At 55.1% G+C, this 19186-nt stretch overlaps 6 protein-coding genes across 6 annotated transcripts; 3 read left to right on the top strand and 3 right to left on the bottom strand.

Moving 5' to 3' along the window:
- Nucleotides 1-678: 678 nt before the first annotated feature.
- On the top strand, nucleotides 679-1715 carry CPAR01_14458 (uncharacterized protein; the record flags this gene model as incomplete). The annotated part of the gene is made up of 3 exons (XM_060498709.1): nucleotides 679-1128; nucleotides 1208-1443; nucleotides 1628-1715. 3 exons carry the CDS (start codon nucleotides 679-681, stop codon nucleotides 1713-1715), a joined length of 774 nt encoding a protein of 257 aa, XP_060342770.1.
- Nucleotides 1716-2022: 307 nt separating this feature from the next.
- CPAR01_14459 (uncharacterized protein) lies at nucleotides 2023-2894 on the bottom strand (the record flags this gene model as incomplete). Its single annotated transcript, XM_060498710.1, has 2 exons — nucleotides 2023-2509; nucleotides 2608-2894. The coding sequence occupies 2 exons, from the start codon at nucleotides 2892-2894 to the stop codon at nucleotides 2023-2025; spliced, it is 774 nt and encodes a 257-aa protein (XP_060342771.1).
- Nucleotides 2895-3935: 1041 nt separating this feature from the next.
- CPAR01_14460 (fungal specific transcription factor) lies at nucleotides 3936-6953 on the top strand (the record flags this gene model as incomplete). Its single annotated transcript, XM_060498711.1, has 7 exons — nucleotides 3936-3998; nucleotides 4707-5066; nucleotides 5144-5225; nucleotides 5282-5758; nucleotides 5820-6132; nucleotides 6192-6508; nucleotides 6622-6953. 7 exons carry the CDS (start codon nucleotides 3936-3938, stop codon nucleotides 6951-6953), a joined length of 1944 nt encoding a protein of 647 aa, XP_060342772.1.
- A 130-nt stretch (nucleotides 6954-7083) lies between these two features.
- On the bottom strand, nucleotides 7084-8593 carry CPAR01_14461 (mitochondrial carrier protein; the record flags this gene model as incomplete). Its single annotated transcript, XM_060498712.1, has 4 exons — nucleotides 7084-7182; nucleotides 7248-8069; nucleotides 8332-8433; nucleotides 8483-8593. 4 exons carry the CDS (start codon nucleotides 8591-8593, stop codon nucleotides 7084-7086), a joined length of 1134 nt encoding a protein of 377 aa, XP_060342773.1.
- A 5247-nt stretch (nucleotides 8594-13840) lies between these two features.
- Nucleotides 13841-15220, bottom strand: CPAR01_14462 (amidohydrolase; the record flags this gene model as incomplete). The annotated part of the gene is made up of 1 exon (XM_060498713.1): nucleotides 13841-15220. One exon carries the CDS (start codon nucleotides 15218-15220, stop codon nucleotides 13841-13843), a length of 1380 nt encoding a protein of 459 aa, XP_060342774.1.
- Nucleotides 15221-17168: 1948 nt separating this feature from the next.
- On the top strand, nucleotides 17169-18951 carry CPAR01_14463 (uncharacterized protein; the record flags this gene model as incomplete). Its single annotated transcript, XM_060498714.1, has 3 exons — nucleotides 17169-17235; nucleotides 17379-17801; nucleotides 17870-18951. 3 exons carry the CDS (start codon nucleotides 17169-17171, stop codon nucleotides 18949-18951), a joined length of 1572 nt encoding a protein of 523 aa, XP_060342775.1.
- Between the last annotated feature and the right edge of the window lie 235 nt (nucleotides 18952-19186).

The following is a 19186-nucleotide window of genomic DNA, read 5'->3' on the forward strand; positions in this document are numbered from 1 at the left end:
CTTGGGTGTGTGTATTTTTCGTACAGGAGTAAATTCTAATTCTCCTTGTTCCTCTCTGCTGCTGCCCAGGCCGAATGCCCAGGCTTTTCGCCAGGCCACACAGCACCGTATTCTTTTCTGCTGGCCCCCAATTTCCCTCCTCCTTGAAGTCTTGACTCTTATTCTCGCGCCCTCCTGTTTTGAGTTTTTCTCGGTCTTTTCTTGGGAGAGGGTCAGGCGCAATTAGAGCATCTCGGCGGTCTCTGGGCTTTTTTCCTCTCATATCCTTCATTACACACACCCACGCCCTTGGAAAGACTAAAAGGGTCGCTGAAGCCCGCCGTACATATTCCGGCGTGTGAGCTCTTTTCGGTATCCGGTTCTTCAGCCTTTTCGCCTTTCCTTCCGTGCCCACTCGGAGCCTTTTCCAGACGTCCACCCAGCCGCTCACTCACCACTCACTCACTCACTCGTGTCCCCATAAAAGTCCACTCATGCCTGCGCCAACAAGCTGTGGCATGTGGTGTTGATTCTGCGCTTGGAGGTCCACACATATTGAAGGAGATACCAAAAGACGACTTCTCAGCAACACCGAGGAGGGAACTAGAGACGGAGTAAAAGAAAGGGATTAGAGGAAAAGGGGAAAACCTACAGAGCCAGCCATCCATCCATCCACCACCGAAACGCAGTTCGCCCGCCATGTCTCTCCAAAACGGCGCCTACACCCACCAAGGCTACTCAGCGCCGCCCTACAGCCAGGGATACAACCAACCGCCAGGAGGCCAAATGTACGGAAACGACGAGCAGGTCACTCAAGTATACTACTACAACAACGACGACGCCGCATCGATCTCGTCGCGGAGCATCTCGCAACATCAACAGCAGTACTGGTACGGCCAACAACCCGGCGGCGGCCGAAGTTGTCGATCCAGCGGCAGCGCCAAATCGCCCGAGAACGAGCGCTTCAACCGCAAGAGGAGGCGGTGCACGTACATGTACTACGTCCTTCGCCAGCTCGCCATCATTGTTCCCTTGGTCGTCATCTTTTTGAATATCAACATTTACTGCTCGCGGAGGGGCAAGTATCTGAATGATTCGACGAGTCCGGCGGATCCTATTTTTTACAGCTTGTGGCTGTCTGTACCAATCGTGAGTTTCTGTCTTTTAGCATGTGTTGAGGATACATGAGATGTCGCGATATCTGAGACTCAGCTGACCGCCCTCACAGTCATGTATTCTTCTCATTTGGTCACTCATCACCGTCATCTGGCGCAAGAGGGACGCCTACCGGGGCGGCATCCCGAAGCATTTTCACTTTGGCATGGAGTTGTGTTTCACGCTGGGCACCACCATTTGCTGGATTCTGCTCGTTATCCAGATCGAGTCGAAGAAGTCCAACGGGTACTACGCGTATCCGTACATTCAGTACGAGGCCGCTCTGGCGTTCCTGCTGGGACTCATCATGTAAGTCGAGCCACCTTTCTTTGATCCGACATCTTCACTCTCACTTTCACACTCACTCCCCATCTCACTCCAACCCTCATTCTCACCCTAGCCTCATCTTGCTTTACCCTCACTTCATACCTTGCCCCACCATCTTTTCACTCCCAGTCATCATACGGTTCATTGATGCTAACCTCTCCACCAGGATGTCCGAGTTTGGTCTGCTCGCGCGAGCCTGGTTCGAATTTACCAACGAGAGGACACGATATGAAAGTGAGATGATGCAGGTGTAATGCATCAAAGCATCGTCCGGCGTTTCGATTTTTTTTTCTGCGCTTTTGAGCGGTCTTTATGGCGAGGCGTTAAGAGCACAGGGACTGGACTACTGGATTTGCATTTCTGGGACAGGGTACAGAGGTACTGACATTTGGAGCCCATTGCATTTTTTGCTTGAGAAAAACCACATGAAGAGATACCCATCAGCATGAAACAAGATACCATTAATTAAGAATTCCACAACCACTGTGGCCATAGAATGCCCCGCTCTTGTTATGTCCATTATGTGACTTTGAAAAAATAGATAATATATCTACTGGCTATTTATCGTTCGTGACTGCTTCTGCCCTCCTTGCGGCGAAAATACTCACCCATGAACGGAGACAAGAGCGCGATCGTCAGCAACACGGCCCCCAACAACCCCGTGATCGCAACAACGGCCAGTGGGCCGAGCTGTCCCATCTTCTCCGGCGGCTGCAAGACGAACGTCCCGTCCGTAGCTGCTGCATCCCCGCGCGTGGTCGTCGGATGCGCGTAGGGATAGATATTCCTCGACTCTGGCGCCGTGAACGCCCCGAGGCAGGAACTTTCATCGCAGGCCTCGCTGACAGGTTTCCCGTCTCCATAGTACGATGTTTCGTAATTGGCCAGTCTCTTGGTGGATGCCACGGACTCGCGTACTTCCACAGAGTATGTGATGCCGTAGGCGTAGATCGGAGATGGCGAGGTCTGGGCTGGGTCGGAGGCGAGGAAGCCGGCCGTCGTGGTCAAGATGCAGTTTGCTCCCGCTGTACATGACCAAGGCAGTGTGCTAGTAGGTGCGTTTTGGGTTAAAAAAAAAAAAGAAAATCGTGGATTAATGCATGCTTGAGTATCTCTATCCTTCGCAAAAGGGTGCGCTTCTCTTACCCTGGACAGCATATCACTTGGGAGTGGCTCTTCAGCCACCACTCATATGTCAAGGTTGCCTGGCCTCCGTCGGTGACCGTCCGCTTCGATACAAAGGGGTCGGCTGTGTCCACGGCCGTACTGCAAGCCGGCGCGTAGCCAGAAGGGCACCCACCCCATGAAGTCGCGTAGAAACCGCAATAGTTGTTCCAGCTGATTGTTTCGCGGGGAATGAGGCATTCGCGGGCCGGAGTAGCTGACCAGGGCGGGGAGCGCGTGGGAGACGAGGTTATCGTCGAGGTGGCCATTGCGAGACTGTGATGCGTTTACAGGGGTCTCGAAACTGGTCATGGGCTGGCAATGATGTGGTCTACGGTGGGTTTGTGCAGCGGTCGAATGTGTCTTTGGGAGACGACGATTGAATTCTGCTCATCTTGATAGCGGGCTGTGAGGTTTGTATTTATGTGAAGCTCATGCTTTTTCAGCCGAGTCTCGATCAAGAAGGAGAGAGGTCCGGAGACCCGTCCCCTTTGAGGTCAAGTCTCTGCTGCAATCTTACGGCGCAGCAAGGGCTTGGCGTGCCCGGCTGTCTGGACCCTAGCCTTTGCTGCCATGTCTGCGAAGATGGAAGGCCTCAATTTGATTGTTTGCGCATCTCACAAGACTTGGAAAGTGAAGTAGGAAGTGGGAAGTGCATTTAGAGGCTGGGAAAGCAAGGAGGGTGTGTTGTAAGTTTCTTGGTGTTTCGGTGTCTCGGTGTCTCGGTGAATGGGGCCTACACCTTGGTAGGTGGAGAGAGCTTGACCGAGGCTCGGTGAACAATATCCACTCTTCGTAGCGGGGCGATCATCCGAGAGACGTACCTTATCGGGGAAAGCCGCTGACCAAGAGAAAGTAGTGGGGCCCATTCAACAAGGCTGAGGCTATCGATTGGCCAAAAGACTATCGCGGTGGATCCTAATTCGCTCATGGCACGTCTCAGGCGCGTCACAGTTGGCCTTAGGGCGGAAAATTAGCAGAGAAGGTGCTGAAGAGTGGGGCCCGGTCCCGCGATTCCCGACTTTCCCGACCCGGCCGAAGCGCCCCCCAAGTCACCTTACGGTCCCGTCGCAGTCGAAATGGTCAATTGCAAGCGCACATATCCGTTGGGAAGAGGAGCAACGCCAACAAGGCTCAAGCAGACCACAGACACATAGGTCCAGCCCGATCTCGCTATTCCCCTTCTCCACAACAAGGGCCCAAAGTTCAACTTTCTTCCGTCCCGCATCAACTTCGGGGAGGGAACCACCTCAGACCAGGCGCAAACAGCAGAGAGGGCAAGGCAGAAAATTAGCCCATGGAACATCACCATGTCCTCCACGAGGGCCATCAAGAAGAGCGCCTTTTCGTGCGAACCATGTCGTCGTCGCAAGGTACGTTCAATTCCGTTTCCTTCTCTTTGTGTTTCTGTATTCTTCTTGCGCGCTCTTTTGAGTCCTTTCTCTTATCCCCCACCTTGTCTGTCTCTCTTTCGGCACGCCGCACCACCACCACCCCTCCGCCGTGGTGCGCCTCATTTCCCGCATTCCGCGCCACAACCCGTACCCCTGCCCACCACTCGGATCCGCGGAGGGTAGCGGAGGCTTAGGCAATGTTTGATGATCCTGCCTGAGGTAACCAAGGCTTGGGATACACGACATGGCTGGGAGGATCGACTCCCAAGAGGACGGGGTTGGGGGCGAATGGGTGTGGGACGGCGGCATCACGGCACGGAAGGGCGGGGGGAAGAACGAATCCGGGTGACGGACATCATGCACAACTTCCGGCACGGCGGCGGCGCGAACGGATCGGAGCATGACGGCCTGAGTTGATGCTGACCCGGTGATTGACGGCAGGTAAAATGTGGCGGAGAGCAGCCGACGTGTAATCGGTGTGCTGCCCGCGCGGATGAGTGCGTCTATAAACTGTGAGCTTTCCCCTTTGCTAAGCCCCCGATCTCACCTGCAGCCTGGGATCCCTCATGTTCCCCCTACATCCCGGCGACTCTTGTGTAACATACTGACCATGTCGGATAAAAAAGTAACCCAACGTTGTCATACACATCACGGCTGGAGCATCGCATAAAGGAACTAGAAGCACAGCTTGCCGCCGCGAGAGCTCACGCACCATCCGGAGCGGGAGCGGGAGCAGGACCCTCGGAACCCTCCCGGACATCATCGCCCAGCATCGGGCCGTCAGCGGGCCAGTCGCCCATGACGGACCCTCACCACTTTGAGTCGCAGGATGAAGAGTCTGTAAGCGAGAGCTTCAAGGGCCTCAAGGTCGACGACAAGGGCGCCATCACGTATCATGGCTCCACGAGCTTCTTCCAGCTGCCGAGTGATAGGCCGTCTGGCTCGAGGGACCAGCAGTCGACATCTGACCAGGCCATGCAAAGGCGTGAGAGGCTTGTAGCCAACGCCTGGCAGCAGAGGGCGCTCGAGAACATGTCCGATATACCGGTATGCTCTTCCTCCTCCAACCTCCGGTCAACTACCCGCAGAAAAGTGGCGTGTGAGCTGATCTGATCCTTACCTAGGAACCGTTCCAATATCTGCTAAATGTTCACTGGTGCTGGATCCAACCTCTCTTCAACTTCATCTACAGACCTGCCTTTACTCGTGAGGACAACCCCTAACTCTTCTCCTGACATTTCCAAACTGAACATTTCTACCAGGTGACATGCAGACATTAGGACCATACTACTCCCACACCCTCATGAACGCAGTCCTCTCCCACTCTATCCGCTGGGGCCGAAGCGACCCGGCCACAAAAGACAAGCTCGACGAGTTCTACGACGGCGGCGCCCTCTTCGGCAAGCACGCGCGCAGCATGGTCTTCGAGGAGCTCAGCCAGGGCGTCTGCTCCATCCCCACCGTCCAGACACTCCTGCTCCTCAGCGCGCAGGAGTGCAGCGTGGGCAACAGCGCCCAGGCCTGGACGTACAGCGGCCTCGCGTTCCGCATCATCGACCACCTCGGCATCTGCGTCGACGGGCAGCGGTACCCCGGTTCCGTGCAGCTCGCGGACGAAGATGTCGAGATCCGCCACCGGCTGTTTTGGAGTTGCTATTTCTGGGACAAGATGATTAGTCTGTACCTCGGGCGCTCGCCTTCGTTGCAGCAGACGTCTGTGTCGCCGCCGCAGATTATGTGTATGTTTTTCTCTGTTGACGCTTTCTGCAGAAGGGAGTATGCTGACTGGCGAGATGATAGTTGACGACTCGGCCGAGAACGAGTCGTGGACGCCCTTTGGCGTCGTACCGGAAGGCGGCTGGAAGTATCCCCCCGCGGCGGCGCACTCCACCTCGTGCTTCATGCAAATGTGCCGTCTCTCGATAACCTTTAACGAGATCCTCGTCCACATGTACGACCCCGTGCGGCCCAACAGCCAGGCCGAGATGCAGGACTGTCTCGCCAAGCAAGAAGTCGCCCTGCGTCAGTGGTGGGATGAGCTGCCTCCACACCTAAAGATCGAACCCACGGCTCTCCCAGCCCTGGCGCCGCCGTCGCACATCATAACGTTGAAGTACGTCCCGTCGTCCCCCTTTGAAGCAAAAGATACTGACATTTGGACCCTCCCCTTAGCGTCCTCTACCGCACCTTCAAGATCCTCCTCTACCGTCCCATGCTGTCTCAGCGCGGAAGAGTAGGCGATAACCTGCAGCCGGTGCAGCGGTACCTCGGCGAGTGCGTGACTTCGGCGACGGGAATCATCGCCATCTTTGATCTCTTCTGCCGCTCCTTCGGCATCAGCCACTGCGTGCTCTCCCTTTCGTATAGCGTGTACATTGCCGCGTCCATCTTCCTGCTCCAGGTGCAGTCCAGCGTCGAGGACGTACAAGCGCTGCGGAGACTGGAGTACTGCGTCCGTATCCTGGCGTCCGTGAAGCGCATCAACCCAGGTGAGTTAAGGCTTTGAAGTATTCCTTCATCCCCCTTCGACATATTCCAGCCGAAGGGGAACAGGATCCAACTTTGAGCCCTAAACTCTGACTGACCACACCCCGCCCCCTAGTCATCAGCAGCGCCCTCAACCTCATCACCCGCGAGCTCGTCGGCCTAGGCATCGACATCGGCGCCCTCGGCCTCTCCAAGACGGCCGCAACGCCGCCCATGGCAACCTACGGCATCCCGCAACAGAGCCGCCACGGCGCCGGCGCCGAGAACAACATGCCCCCGACGTCCGTACCGCCCGGCCCGGAGGCCACCAGCTCCCCAGAGCAGATATACAACTTCCCTTTTGTCGACACCCTGGGCCCCGAGGCCTTTGCCATTGACCCGCAGGTCTTCCAGACCATGTCTTCTATAGAACCGTTGAGCGTCAGAGTCGGCGCGATAGATGAATAGCAACAAAAATATAGCCAGCAGAAAGCCAGTCCATTTTGCATCAAGTATCACTTACCAGACTTGTAAGAAAAGAAAAAGAACAAAAAGAAAGGTTTCCGCCATCCATGTTTTCGCGACGGCCCGACCTTCTTTACAGGCGCTGCAGGTCGCTGGCTTTGCGGTCTGTCTGCGCCGACTTCATCAGACGCGCCACTTGATCATAGACCGTGAACGTGATGCCGCTCGAAAGCTGTACATACCCGCATTAGCCAGATTCACTCCCACCATCACTCCCAGCCATGGCATCAAACTTACAGTCAACCGGACCAACCTAGGCGACGTACCCCTCCAAAACGCAAAAACCCCATCACTCCTCAGAATCCTCGCAGCGCAGTCTACCATACCAGCATACCGCACGTCAGCACTCTGCACGCTCTGCATCCTCGTCTTGATATTATCAAACGGCATCGACGCGTACACCGTAAACACACCGCTCACACCGCCCAAGACGAGGGTACTCCCGACGCCGCCCTCAAGCTGAGGCCAACGCGCCGCGACGCGCTCCTGGAGCATAGCAAAGGTCGTGAAGCGGACTGCGCTGTTGGTGCCTTGTTTGCAGAGCACGGGCGTGAGGCCGCTCCATAGGCCTCGGATGCCTTCTTCGCAGAGCAGGATCCTGACGGCGCTGATGAGGCCGCGGTTTGCGAAGCGGTTTTTTGCGGACGAGGAAGAGGAAGAGGACGAGGTGGCGGCGGCGTGGATCATTTTGGTCTTTATGGCTTCGCCTGGCGTCACGACCGCGACGGACTCTGCTACGCCGGCGCTGAGACCGCTTACGACGTTGATCCACGCGGCACGGGGCTTCCTCCCCGGTCCTGATGCCTGGGGTTCCGAGCCCGAGAGCGCGTCGAGCTTTGAGCGCGTCGTTTCGAAGGCGAGGAACCGGATGCCGGATTTGGCGGCGTTGGAGGCGGCGAGGGCCTGGACGCCGGAGTAGATGCCCCTCACGCCCGAGGTGCGGATCGTGTCGCGGATGATGGAGAGGGAGCTGGGCGGTGGGTTGGGTCTTGAGGTTGTTGCGTTGGTGGTGGATTTGAAGTGTAGTTGGCGGCGTGTTTTTACGTATTCGGCTGGGTACTATATCGTGTCGAAGAGACTTGGTGTTAGACCTTTTTCTGTATGCTTGTTCATCTCATGTGCGCGTGACCGCTCAAGTGTGCCCAACATGTTTGTACGTTTGTGTATGGAACGTGAGAGTGAGTGAGTGTGAGTGAGAATAAGAATGTGAGTGAAAATGCAAGTGAGAGTGTAAGTGAGAGAGTGAGTGAGTGCGTAAAACCAACACACGTGTTCTATGTTTAGTCCTCGGGGAGCATGGATGATGAGACCTTCCACTCACAGTAACAAGCGTTTCTGAAACCCCCGCAACACCGCCCGCCACGATCTTGGTCAAGACGCCGGACTGCTCCATTGTATGGGCAATGATCTGATCTGATCTGATCTAGTCTGCTTCAGAGCTAGGCCTTCCCTCAACACCGAAGCGAAAAGACCTCGGTGAATGTCGGCAATCTCGCTCGCGTTTGGCGTCTCGTGTCGTCGTCACTCGTCGCTCCATTTCCTCTCCTAGTCCGGAATGCCGTCATGATATAACGAGCAATCATAGACCCTCCTTCGCTTTCCCCCCATGGTCCACCGTTCGCGGCCAAAAAAGAAAGCCCTGTTGTTTGGTTGTACCGGCCTTCATCGGCCCATTTCCTGCGCGCGATACCCCATTCTTTCCCCCGAAGGACCGGAGAGTGACCGGTTGGAAAAAGTGGTTGAAGAAGCTGCACGGTCACCCGGGCCCTGGAGAATGGGCCCTGAGAGGGAGCTCCACTCGGGCATGTTCCGAGCTGGGTCGGTTTTTGGGTTGGCCGGAGGGAGAGCTCAGAGCGGTTTGCCTTTTTGTTACGTGGGGGTGTTTATCTTGTCTCTCATCTGGTTGTGACGGCGATGCTTTTTTGGAAATGGTGTCTGAGGATCTCGGGCATCGTCCGAGTTGAGCTTAGGTTGATGGGTAGATTTGGCATCTTGGAAATCTTGGTGGTCTTATCGATGGTGTATGGATAAGCAGGATGGCTGAAAGATTGTATCCGTGTCGATGGGTCACTTTTCCGTGCGTACTTTTCCTCCTAAGAAGTTGATTCTCTGGAGCACCTGGCGAACTGGGGTTTGGAACTGGAGTCGGGAGGGCTGTGTAAGCTGGGCCCGGCTCGGCGCGTCCTCCGCCACGTCAACGATGATCAACCGCGTTTGATCATCAGTGCGGTTAAGCTCGGCGGGGTTGGACGGGGGTTTGACCGTGACGAGAACAGTGATCTGATGATACGCATACAGATCTGCCCCTCATTGTGCTTGACGAAGGTTCTCAAGGTTCGCAAGTGCTTCTCGGTCAACTTCCGAGCTGTGTGACGATGGAGGATCGCGGACAGAGGATCGTATCATGCCGGACTGCACTTCAAAGTTTCTCGAGGGGTGTGGGAGTACAGAAGAGTGAGTGAGCAAGCGAGCGAGCGGAGGAAGTGGGATAGGGAGGAAGGGAAATGGTTATGGATGGGTTCTGGATTTCCGTTCATGGTAAATCTGGGGGGACTAGCGCGTATATGCAAGATGCGTCCGGAGGTTACATGGGGAGAGCCAGCCAGGTTGTGAACCGAGCAGCCTAGGGACCAAGGGAATAGATCTGACATGTGGTATTTGCGGCATAGCGGTATGGGAGGGATGTTGGATTCATTGGGCGAGCGGATGTCGTTCGGGGTATCATCAGAGCCGGAGGGCCGAAGTGCCGGGGCCCTAGACATAGAGACAGGTGAGGTGTTGTGCGCATGTACTGTTTCTTTCGCACCCGTCTCTCACCCTTTGCTCTCACTCGTCCGTGCCTCCAGCTGTAAGTCGTGTTTCCATTTTTAGGAAATACTCTGAAGCGTTTGGACCTGGATAGTGAGGGTGAGTAGAGAACCAGTCGTACCGAAACTGTGGTGCGGTGTTCTCTGGATGAATGGATCAGACGGTTCCCATAACCCGTACGATTAAACGGCCAGGGTCCGAGGTTGAATAAGTCGGAACGACCTTCCGACGTTGTGGGCGTTTGAAACTCCATAGAGGGAGGGGCTTTTACGGGACATTTACCGAGGGTGGTGTTTCGGGGTCCCGGCCAGTTTGAACATATGGAAATGCGTGAGCGAGTTTGCCAAGTTTCGTGAGTTGCGATGACAGGATAAAAATGGAAATGGTCTTTTTTTGCGTCTAATGCTCAGTTTGGTTAAGTTTCGTCCAGCGTTAGTGAGAAACAAGATTTTACGCACGGGGCCAGGGGGACGATGCTTTACGGGTAGTTCCATGAGGAAAAGAAAAAAGGGCCCGAAGAGCAGCAGATTTTCAGGAAATGCTCGCTGTTAGTCTCGCTGTAAAGTCCAAAGGCCGAGTGTATCGTAACTTTGCACGAGGTTGGACGGTGAGTAACACCGCAAAAGTGGACACTCTTCTGCGCAACTTCTTTTCTTTCTGGCCGAGACGCCCGTGGGCGGATGGGATTATGGGTATTTTGATGTGCGCGCCATGTGTCGATACTCGATGGTGCATGGTGGATACTTCCGGTTTACCGGCAACGCCAACGGGGGATGGCCGAGGTTGTTATCGCGGACGTGGACCGAGGGACTGAGGGTATTCGTGCGGATAGAAGAGACGGAGGGAAGCTTGTTCTCTGGGGAGTTTATGTCGGTGATGGTCCGAGGCCAGGATGGCTGGAAGTTTACCGAGGGGACGGTGAGGCCGGTGCTTGATGTTGTGATGGACTGTCTGTCTTATCGTTGTAAACTACGACGTTGAATGACTCTTGGGACTGACTGCAATGAAGCACGCGACTGAGAACTCGCTGGCAGCGATCGCTATTGTCATAGTCGTAATTTAGACCCCATGATGTCAGATTGAACAAGCCCCTTTGGCTCAGTGGTAGAGCGTCGCACTCGTACTTCGGCACCTCATGCGAAGGTCCACGGTTCAATCCCGTGAGGGGGCATTTCCTTTTGCCAGTCGCGCATACATGCATAGAGAAATGGGCATGCGATAGAAACCTTCAATCTTTGAGTTGTAAACATTATATTTGAGTTGTAAACATTATGGCAGGCAGGTGTTCTGAGTTAGAGATCAAGCTCTAAGCTGCTCGCGGTAGGTACTCTATTGGCACGTCCGTGGGTACAACCATCTCGATCCACAGACCAGGCAAAAACGCACTCTGCTAACAACTCGTCTCTTTTGGTTCCTTTGCAAAGCTTAGCATATATACACTTATCATGCGTATTGATAATTACCAATAAGGTGTCTAGAGCCGATGGCAACTTGCAGGTTTGGCTGGCTGTATGTATCGCAGGAGCCACTGACCGAGTGAGGCCAAGCCCTCCAGGCGACGATGATAAAGAATTCTCTACGGAGTACAGCCAGCCCTGCCTGATAATGTGATCAGCAGGAAGTCTGACGCCGTGCCCACGTGCAGTCCCAGCCCGCACTTGCAGATGGCCTCTCGGCGATGGGCATCTGCAAGTCCTGGGGTACAATGTATCAACGATTCGTTCGTGCCTCGGATGGAGGGGATCTGCAAGAGGGTTGTGGGGAGGAGGGGAAACGTCTTATGGGGGCCCTGGTCGAATCGTTGTGGGACACCGGGGAGGAGGGGTATCTGGTAACTTTTCGAAAGAGGTGTAAGATTGGCAGAGGGGTGAAAGTTCAACCGCAGAGGTAGGATACGAGTATCGGACTTGAAGTCAAGGGAGACTATTTCTCTTGTGCTATTTTCGCGCTGTATCAATAGGCATGATGAAATCTTGATGGGAGTCTCTAGTCGCCATCTCCAGGTTCGAGTTTGAAACGGTTCCGGCCCCGCAAAGCTCGTACTTTCCCGGGGATCATATGGAGGGTTATGAAGACACACGAGTCAAAACGGCCAAGAACAAGCCTTGTTCCCGTCCCTCGGCTGGGGATCGGTCTATTGAGATAGGGTGTGTTGCATTTGTATCCTATATAGAGGTTACATTTATCCGATTCGTCTCTGGAAAATAAACGCCACTTCGCCTCGTCCCAAGAGTTTCCAAGAGGACGGAGCTTGCAAAATCCTTGTCATACAACATGCGGAAGTTGACCGTTGGTGGCGAGCCAAGTTTGCTGAAAGCTGGGGGACGTTACAGTAGGATTCATTATACATGCTGAAATCCGTACATATCCGGCAATTTTGACCGGCTGCTTGGGAAATCCGGGGTTCTTGTTGCCTTTGAGAGTCCCCCATGGGCATCGTGTGGGATTGGGAGTGTGTGATCTTGTTTTTCCGTAGTTTTTCCTCATCTTCGGACGAATCTACCATAGTGTTTTGAATGATGATTGCTATGAGGTTCTTGGATATCTTAGAGCACACGAGCAACATTTCTGCTCGACCGAGTTCGGTTTCGCACCAAGTAAGAAGCAGTCGATGAAGATATGATCAGTCTAGCTTATCTCGAATGTGATTGATGACATTATCCCCATCCTACATGTCCACTGCGAGCCGTGCTATCCGCAGCTACAAGTCCTCGGTCTAAATCGTCCCGCCTAGATGTCGCAAAACAACTCACGTCGGTCACCCACCGTGAACAAACTTCTACTCAGTGATGCATATCCGTAATTCTTCTTGGCCATGGCCCATGATAAGACCTTGCCACAAGAGAAAAGACGTGCTTTCAGGAAGGACCACCGGCAAAAGTCCCAGCCACCATGCCCTTTCCACCTCTAGTAAGCTCGAGAATCGGACTTGTACCAGAATCGGTCCCACGTCCGCGAGTGGAGCCGCCCCCGGCCCTACACAGTCGTCACCGACCTAGAAGCCCCTCCAAGACGGGCTGCTTCGTTGAACTTGCAGTCCGAGAGATGCGTTCCGCCGAAGTGGCGTTGTTGCTCGCCGGCGGTGACGGTAAGCGGGCATGCAGTGTCAAACCCAGGTTTGTGGAAGTAGGTGCAAAGGCCGCCAGTTGCTGAGAAGCGAGGATTGCATATCGAGAGTTGTCGACCGACAACCTGGACACTTTAAAACGTGCGTTGGATTGTTAATCTCGCGGTCCTCGGCTAGGAAACACGAGCACCAGACAGAAATATCACCAGATTGATCATTTCCCATACAGACTGCGTATTCGAGATTCTTTGGCTCATTGTCTCCCCTTGATCTTCAACGCCGTATCTCAGAATCGAGAATGCGGCCCCACTAGCCCCGCGGCCGAGAGGAGCGGACACAACACCGAACTATCGGGCCGTCTCTTTCCAAGTTCAGGGTTTGGCGGCGCTGCCATGCCCCCTAATGTTGTCATTTCGTTTTCAGAAACTGGAGCTACTGGTGGTGAACTGTCAGAGCCAGCCCTCCAACCTCTGTGATTTGGGTAGGGTCGACTCCCTCATTGCCTCGGCGTTTAGTTGGTTTAAAGTATTCTACACAGGCGCTGCTACAGATAGACTTGCAGGGATAGAGAGGGAGTTGCGGTAATGTGAATCAAGTATCCAACGGAAAACCTTATCCTAAAGTTGCGGTGTTTTCCGTGTTAGTCAAGACTATTGTAATCGCGGACTTACACCGAACATAGAGCTCAAACGACCACACCGTAAATCACCGTATCACTAGATCATGCGGATTACGTGACAAGGGAAAAATTTGATTTTGGCCAAGGCCATTATTACAAAGTATTCTATTTCTTATGGTCATAAATTCGTGTCGCGTCGAATGCCGACGTAATTGTTGCTCTGCAATGAACCGCTTAGAAAGCCACACAACTCATGCAACAACGCTATGCTAGTAAAAGAAAATGCAGGCTCCTCCAACGTGTAAGCCGAGCAAACCATATCGATGATGTGACGCATCATCTGCTGTGACGGGCATTCCATAGATCCTCCGCGTTGCCCCTGAATAACCTGTCAACCAAGACATCATCTTTCCCGCACCAGTCGAGCACCGTCTCCATCCAGGGCCGGATATCCAGGCCCTCGAACCGGGTATGCGGCCAGTCCGTCGCAAAGATGACTCTGTCCTTGCCCCGCAGGTGAAGCACCTCTCGCGCAATCGGCTCCAGATCGCTATGATCTGCCTTAGAGCTCAGCCGGTACGGCGCCGATAACTTTACGTAGGTGTTCCCGGCTCGGAGCAGCTTGGCTAGGGACTTGAAGCCCTTCATGTCGTACGGGTTATGTGATGGCATGTCCTTGATATTGGGATGCCCGAGGTGATCGATGCAAACTCTCACGCCGAGGGTCGGGACGATGGGCTCGAGCAGCTCGATCATGGACATGGGCATGTACACCTGTATCACCCAATCCAGAGGCTTGCAGTCGTGGGCATATCGACGTAGTAACGAGTCGAGCTCTACAGCGTTGAGGGATTTGCCCACCGAGGAGAGGTTGATCCGGACGCCTCTTACACCGAGCCTGTGCCACTCTGCCAGGGTGCTCTGAGACAGGCTGCCTGGCTCGAAAGCCACCACCGCCCTGCCGCGGCGGGAGCCGAGGGCACGAAGGGCGTCGAGGAGGCAAGTGTTGTCGTTGCCGTAGATGGATGGCTGTACGAGGACGATATTGTCGATGCCGACGGAGGACTCGAAGGCGAGGGCGTGGTCAAGGCGGTGCGTTTTGGGGCAGTAGACTGCGTCCTTTGCCAAGGGGTAGGCGGCCGGGTCGACGACGTGCATATGTGAGTCCCACGCTCCGCGAGGGATCCGCTCCGGGAGAGTCAGCCTGCGCCGTGCGGGAGTGGTGCTGGCGGCGACGACTCTGGATATTAACTTGTCGTCTTTGTGCCGTGTAGTTGGTGCCATGATGGGCTGGAGGAGAGCCATGATGGACTTGATGTGATGGAGCAGAGTGGAACGGGCCTGGAGGATGGGCTTGGTTTGTAGCATGGTGAGGGCGACCCTATGTGTAAGAGATGAGAAGGCCCGGGTGGAGGCGAAGAGGTGAGAGAGGTTGCTGATATTGCGGGCGTTACTGCTGCTGCTGTTACTGCTACTGAGGAGGAGTTGATGGGACTCTAAAGGACCGGGGGTGGTTGAGGGCCGAGAATGGTATGGAAGGGATGAATCCTTCTCCTCGCGTGAACAAACTGGCGACAGGACCGACGACACGGGGTTTCTGTCATCCGCAACTGTTACCACGATGGGGGTCGGCAACGGCATAGGAGGAGGAGTAGCAGCAGCAACAGGTGTGCGATGACGGCGGCGGTGCGCCTGCACATATGGACGTCGGCCCATTGCGCTTGGTGAGATTCCGCCGAAGGCCCGGCACGTCGTTGTGTGGATCATTGAGTTGCAGCATCCTCAGGAAGATGGCCGGCCGTATAATAGAAAGAGGAGATGTGGTTCTCCAGTCCGCGCCCGCCTCCGTTCTCCAGCAGGAGGAGCATGCAGGTGTTAGCAAGTAGTAGGAACGATAGTGGAGATTGTTGACCCGTAGATGGAGAGAGTTTGAGGGAAGAGGAGACCGGAGTGGGAAAATAGAAAGAGAACAAGAAAAGATGGCAGGCCTCTGCTGTGTGATGTTTTTGGTGGTTGAGTTTTTGGTGGTGCGTTGGGCTCGGAGGATGACCGATACCACAAGGTAGCGCAGATGCGGCTTTGCGTGATGTGGTGTAGTTGCGGACGGGACGGCGATGTGCGCGGTGTCTTTTCCTACTACGGACTTTCACGTAGGTGTCACCGTGTAACTCCAAACTACCTTTACGCATACATTATTTCACCTATTTTCAGCACACACACATGCACCCGTGGAACCTGACCGACGGAAGGCCATGCAGCGGTGTCAAGTCACAAAGTGGAGGGATGATTGGCCTCCAAGCCCTCGGGTTATTGGACAGCGGCGCCTTAAACTTACCACGGACGTGGAGAGAGAATGCCTGCAGAGGCTACGGATACTTGCCGTGGCTAGGTGCCCTTAGTCGTACTACCTTAGGTAGTGCAAGAGAGAGCAAGCGAGCAAGCAAGCAAGCAAACCAGCAGCGTGGCAGCGTCACTCTGGGCTCGCTGTTCGCCACGAGTCAGGGCGCGGACCACCGACGTACGGCTGCAAGGGCCGTCGGAAGTTGACCGAGAGTTGAGAGAGACTCTGATAGAGAGTGCCGGTAGTAGAGAGAGATCAGCGGTAGGCTGCTGGCAAGAGAGATGGGATGGACGAGTGGCCTGGAACACGGCCGGAAGCCCCCCGGGAATACCGTCTCGACGCCAATGTACAGAGTAGGCTAAGTCATGTAGCTCTACTGCGAACTTGACGCTGGGGGATACATTGGTCCCTTGCCTTAGCCCAAGTCCGGCACTTGTGCGGCGCAGCGGGAGGGAAGGGCTGTGATGAGATTGGACTCTTGGAGACTCTAGCAGAGAGTCTGAGAGTTTGGGAACTGGATGAACGCAACTCCCGGCCGATTGTGGAGTGACATTACTAAGATTGTTGCCCCCCTCCATCATCTGTAGTCTCTCCTCCAGGCTCTTCTTTCACCCTTCGCCGGCCTCCCACTCCTGCGACCTTTTTTCGTTCGGTCAACGTCCGATGTCCTCCTGCGAAGAGGTCTGAAGTCCTACCGAGTACTGAACCCATACCGTTCACCCCCACACTCTTTGCTGCACGAGATCTCCTCTCGCGTCTCCTCTCCTTGCGCCGCGCGATCGCCCGCCGAACGAAATCGTGGGGTTCGAGACCAGTTGAACCAGGGCAACACACCAGGGGCCCATCCAAAACTCCGGAGAACGTCGAGAGAGGGTTACCCGTTGGGCCGTTTTCCCATCGAAAGGGAGGCCCAGGCCGCGCAGCCGTCTTTTACCCCGTGGGATAGGATCGAGTTCACCCCCTCACCCACACCCCGCGTTTTCTTGTCTTGGAGCAGACGACGACGGTTTTCCGTCACACGGGAACGAGATTCGAGGGCGCAAAGTGTCTACGAAGGAGCGAACCCGAGAAACCACATAAGTGAGGCGAGGGATCGGAGGGGGTAGTGGTGCGAGCTCGTCCCGTCTGAGATTGCGTGTCGGAAAATAGGGGGCAAAAATTACGACTGGAACGAAAGAGACTGAAAAATTCTTCTTTTTTGCATTTCATAACTGCATACACTCTTTTCTTGGTTTGCGCCCGCAACCAAAACCTCTCGTTCCAACCCCGTTCCAAATCCCTTCGATATCGACGCAAAGGAAGGGCGTCGCAGGGGTTTTTAAGATGGTCCAATTCAACACCTATTATCTCCTTACCATCATCGTTATCTCGTGCGGGTCTATTCCCAAGGGTAAGTAATCAGTTCCCGTTAGATCCTGCGGTCAACATCCGTCCGACCTTGACAGGCGATCCGTCCCTTTTTTTACTCCACCGTCCACACACACCAAAAATCAACACCAAAATCCACGGTGCGCTGACTAGCTCCCCACGTAGGCTACGATGAAGGCGGGTTCAGCGCGTCAACGGGCCTGGCGTCCTTCAAGGAGGATTTCGGCCTCGTCTCGAGCCTCTGGAAGGGCAATGAGTCCGGTTTGGCTGACCGCAAGGCCAACATTTCGTCGTTTGGTGTCCTCGGCGCCGCCTTCGGTTCCATTATCGCGCTCGCCGTAAATGACCGCCTCGGACGATTGAGGGCGTGGCAGCTCTTCATCGCTGTCTGGATGACGGGTTGCCTGATGCAGGTCTTCTCGTCCGGCATCCTGGGGTTTATGCTCTTCGCCCGGATATGGGGCGGGCTCGGCGCCGGAGGACTTACGGTTGTTGCGCCGCTGTACCTCTCCGAGATTGCGCCCGCGAGGTCGCGCGGTATGGTCGTCAGCATATACATGGTCGTGTTACTGTCGTTCCTCACCATTGGTAAGGCCACCCCCGGGAAGACATTCTGCGATCTCGTCGATTCAATGAACTGACCTACCGTGAATTAGGCTTCTTCATCAACTACGCCGCGAACGCGACCCTCGCTGCGACGAGGCTGCAGTACCGCCTCGTCATCGCCATCCCCCTCATCCCCGTAGGCATAGCCTTCATCGCCTCCTTCTTCCTCGACGACACCCCGCGCTGGCTCGCCTCCCGAGACCGTGGCGACGAAGCGCTCGCTGTGCTCGCGAAACTCCGGCACGCCGACCCGAGCGACCAAGCTCTCGCCCATGAATACGACGAGATCCACGAACAGATCCGCACGCGGCAGCAGATCCTCGCCGACTCTTCGACATGGGCCATCATCAAGGACATTGCTACGATCCCTACCTACCGCACGCGCTTCCTCCTCGGTGCCGTCATGCAGACTGTCGCGCAGTGGTCTGGCGGGAACGGTATCACATACTACATCCCTGAGATCTTCCGGTACGCCGGTGTTGTTGGGGATAATACCTCCCTCATCACTAGTGGCGCGTACGGCGCTGTCAAACTTGTGTTTACAATGGTCTTTACCTGGGGTCTAGTTGACGTCTTCGGTCGTCGCCGGTGTTTCATTACGGGCTTGTTCCTGCAGTGCATCACGCACGTATACATGGCCATCTACATGGCCATCTGGATCGACGGTACGAACAAGTCGGCCTCCGATGCCGCGATCGCCTCCGTCTTTGTCTATGCCGTCGGCTGGTCCATCGGCTTGTGCACCGTACAATACCTGTACGGCACAGAAATCTACCCGACCCGCATCCGCAGCGTCTGCTATGCCAGTAACATGGCCCTGCACTGGTTTTTCCAGTTCGCTGTAGTGCGCGTGACGCCCAACATGTTTGTCAGCCTCGACGTATGGGGCGCGTACGTTTTCTGGGCGGTCGTCTGCGGCGTTGGCCTTGTGGTCCTCGGCCTGTGGGCGCCGGAGACGAAGGGCATCCCCATGGAGAGGATGGAAGAGCTGTTTAGCGGTCGGTGGTGGATGGGATGGAGGGCCAGTGTGGATTTGGATTCGAGCGAGACGAAGCCTTTTGGCAGAGGCGACTCATCGGGCAAGGAGTCAAAAGAAGCCCCATTTGCGCATGACCGGAAGACGGATGTTTGAGTTGAGGCCGGGATGCTTTCTTAGTTCATATTTATGAGTCTGTATGTTTCTTTTAATGATCACCAGATACCAATCGTACAAATTCATTTTCACTGTTCGGAATGGTTGTCACTTTGTTGGGTCCTCGTTGATTGGTGCTGATTCTCTGCTTGCCGGGGCTTCCCGGCCGAATGTCCGGAGCCGGAATCGGCAAATGTGGGTCATCTCGGCCGATAGGTAAACCCGCCAAGACGGG

The sequence above is a fragment of the Colletotrichum paranaense genome, assembly GCF_030867605.1.
Source record: "Colletotrichum paranaense strain IMI 384185 chromosome Unknown Scaffold_15.1, whole genome shotgun sequence".
Classification (NCBI taxonomy): domain Eukaryota; kingdom Fungi; phylum Ascomycota; class Sordariomycetes; order Glomerellales; family Glomerellaceae; genus Colletotrichum; species Colletotrichum paranaense.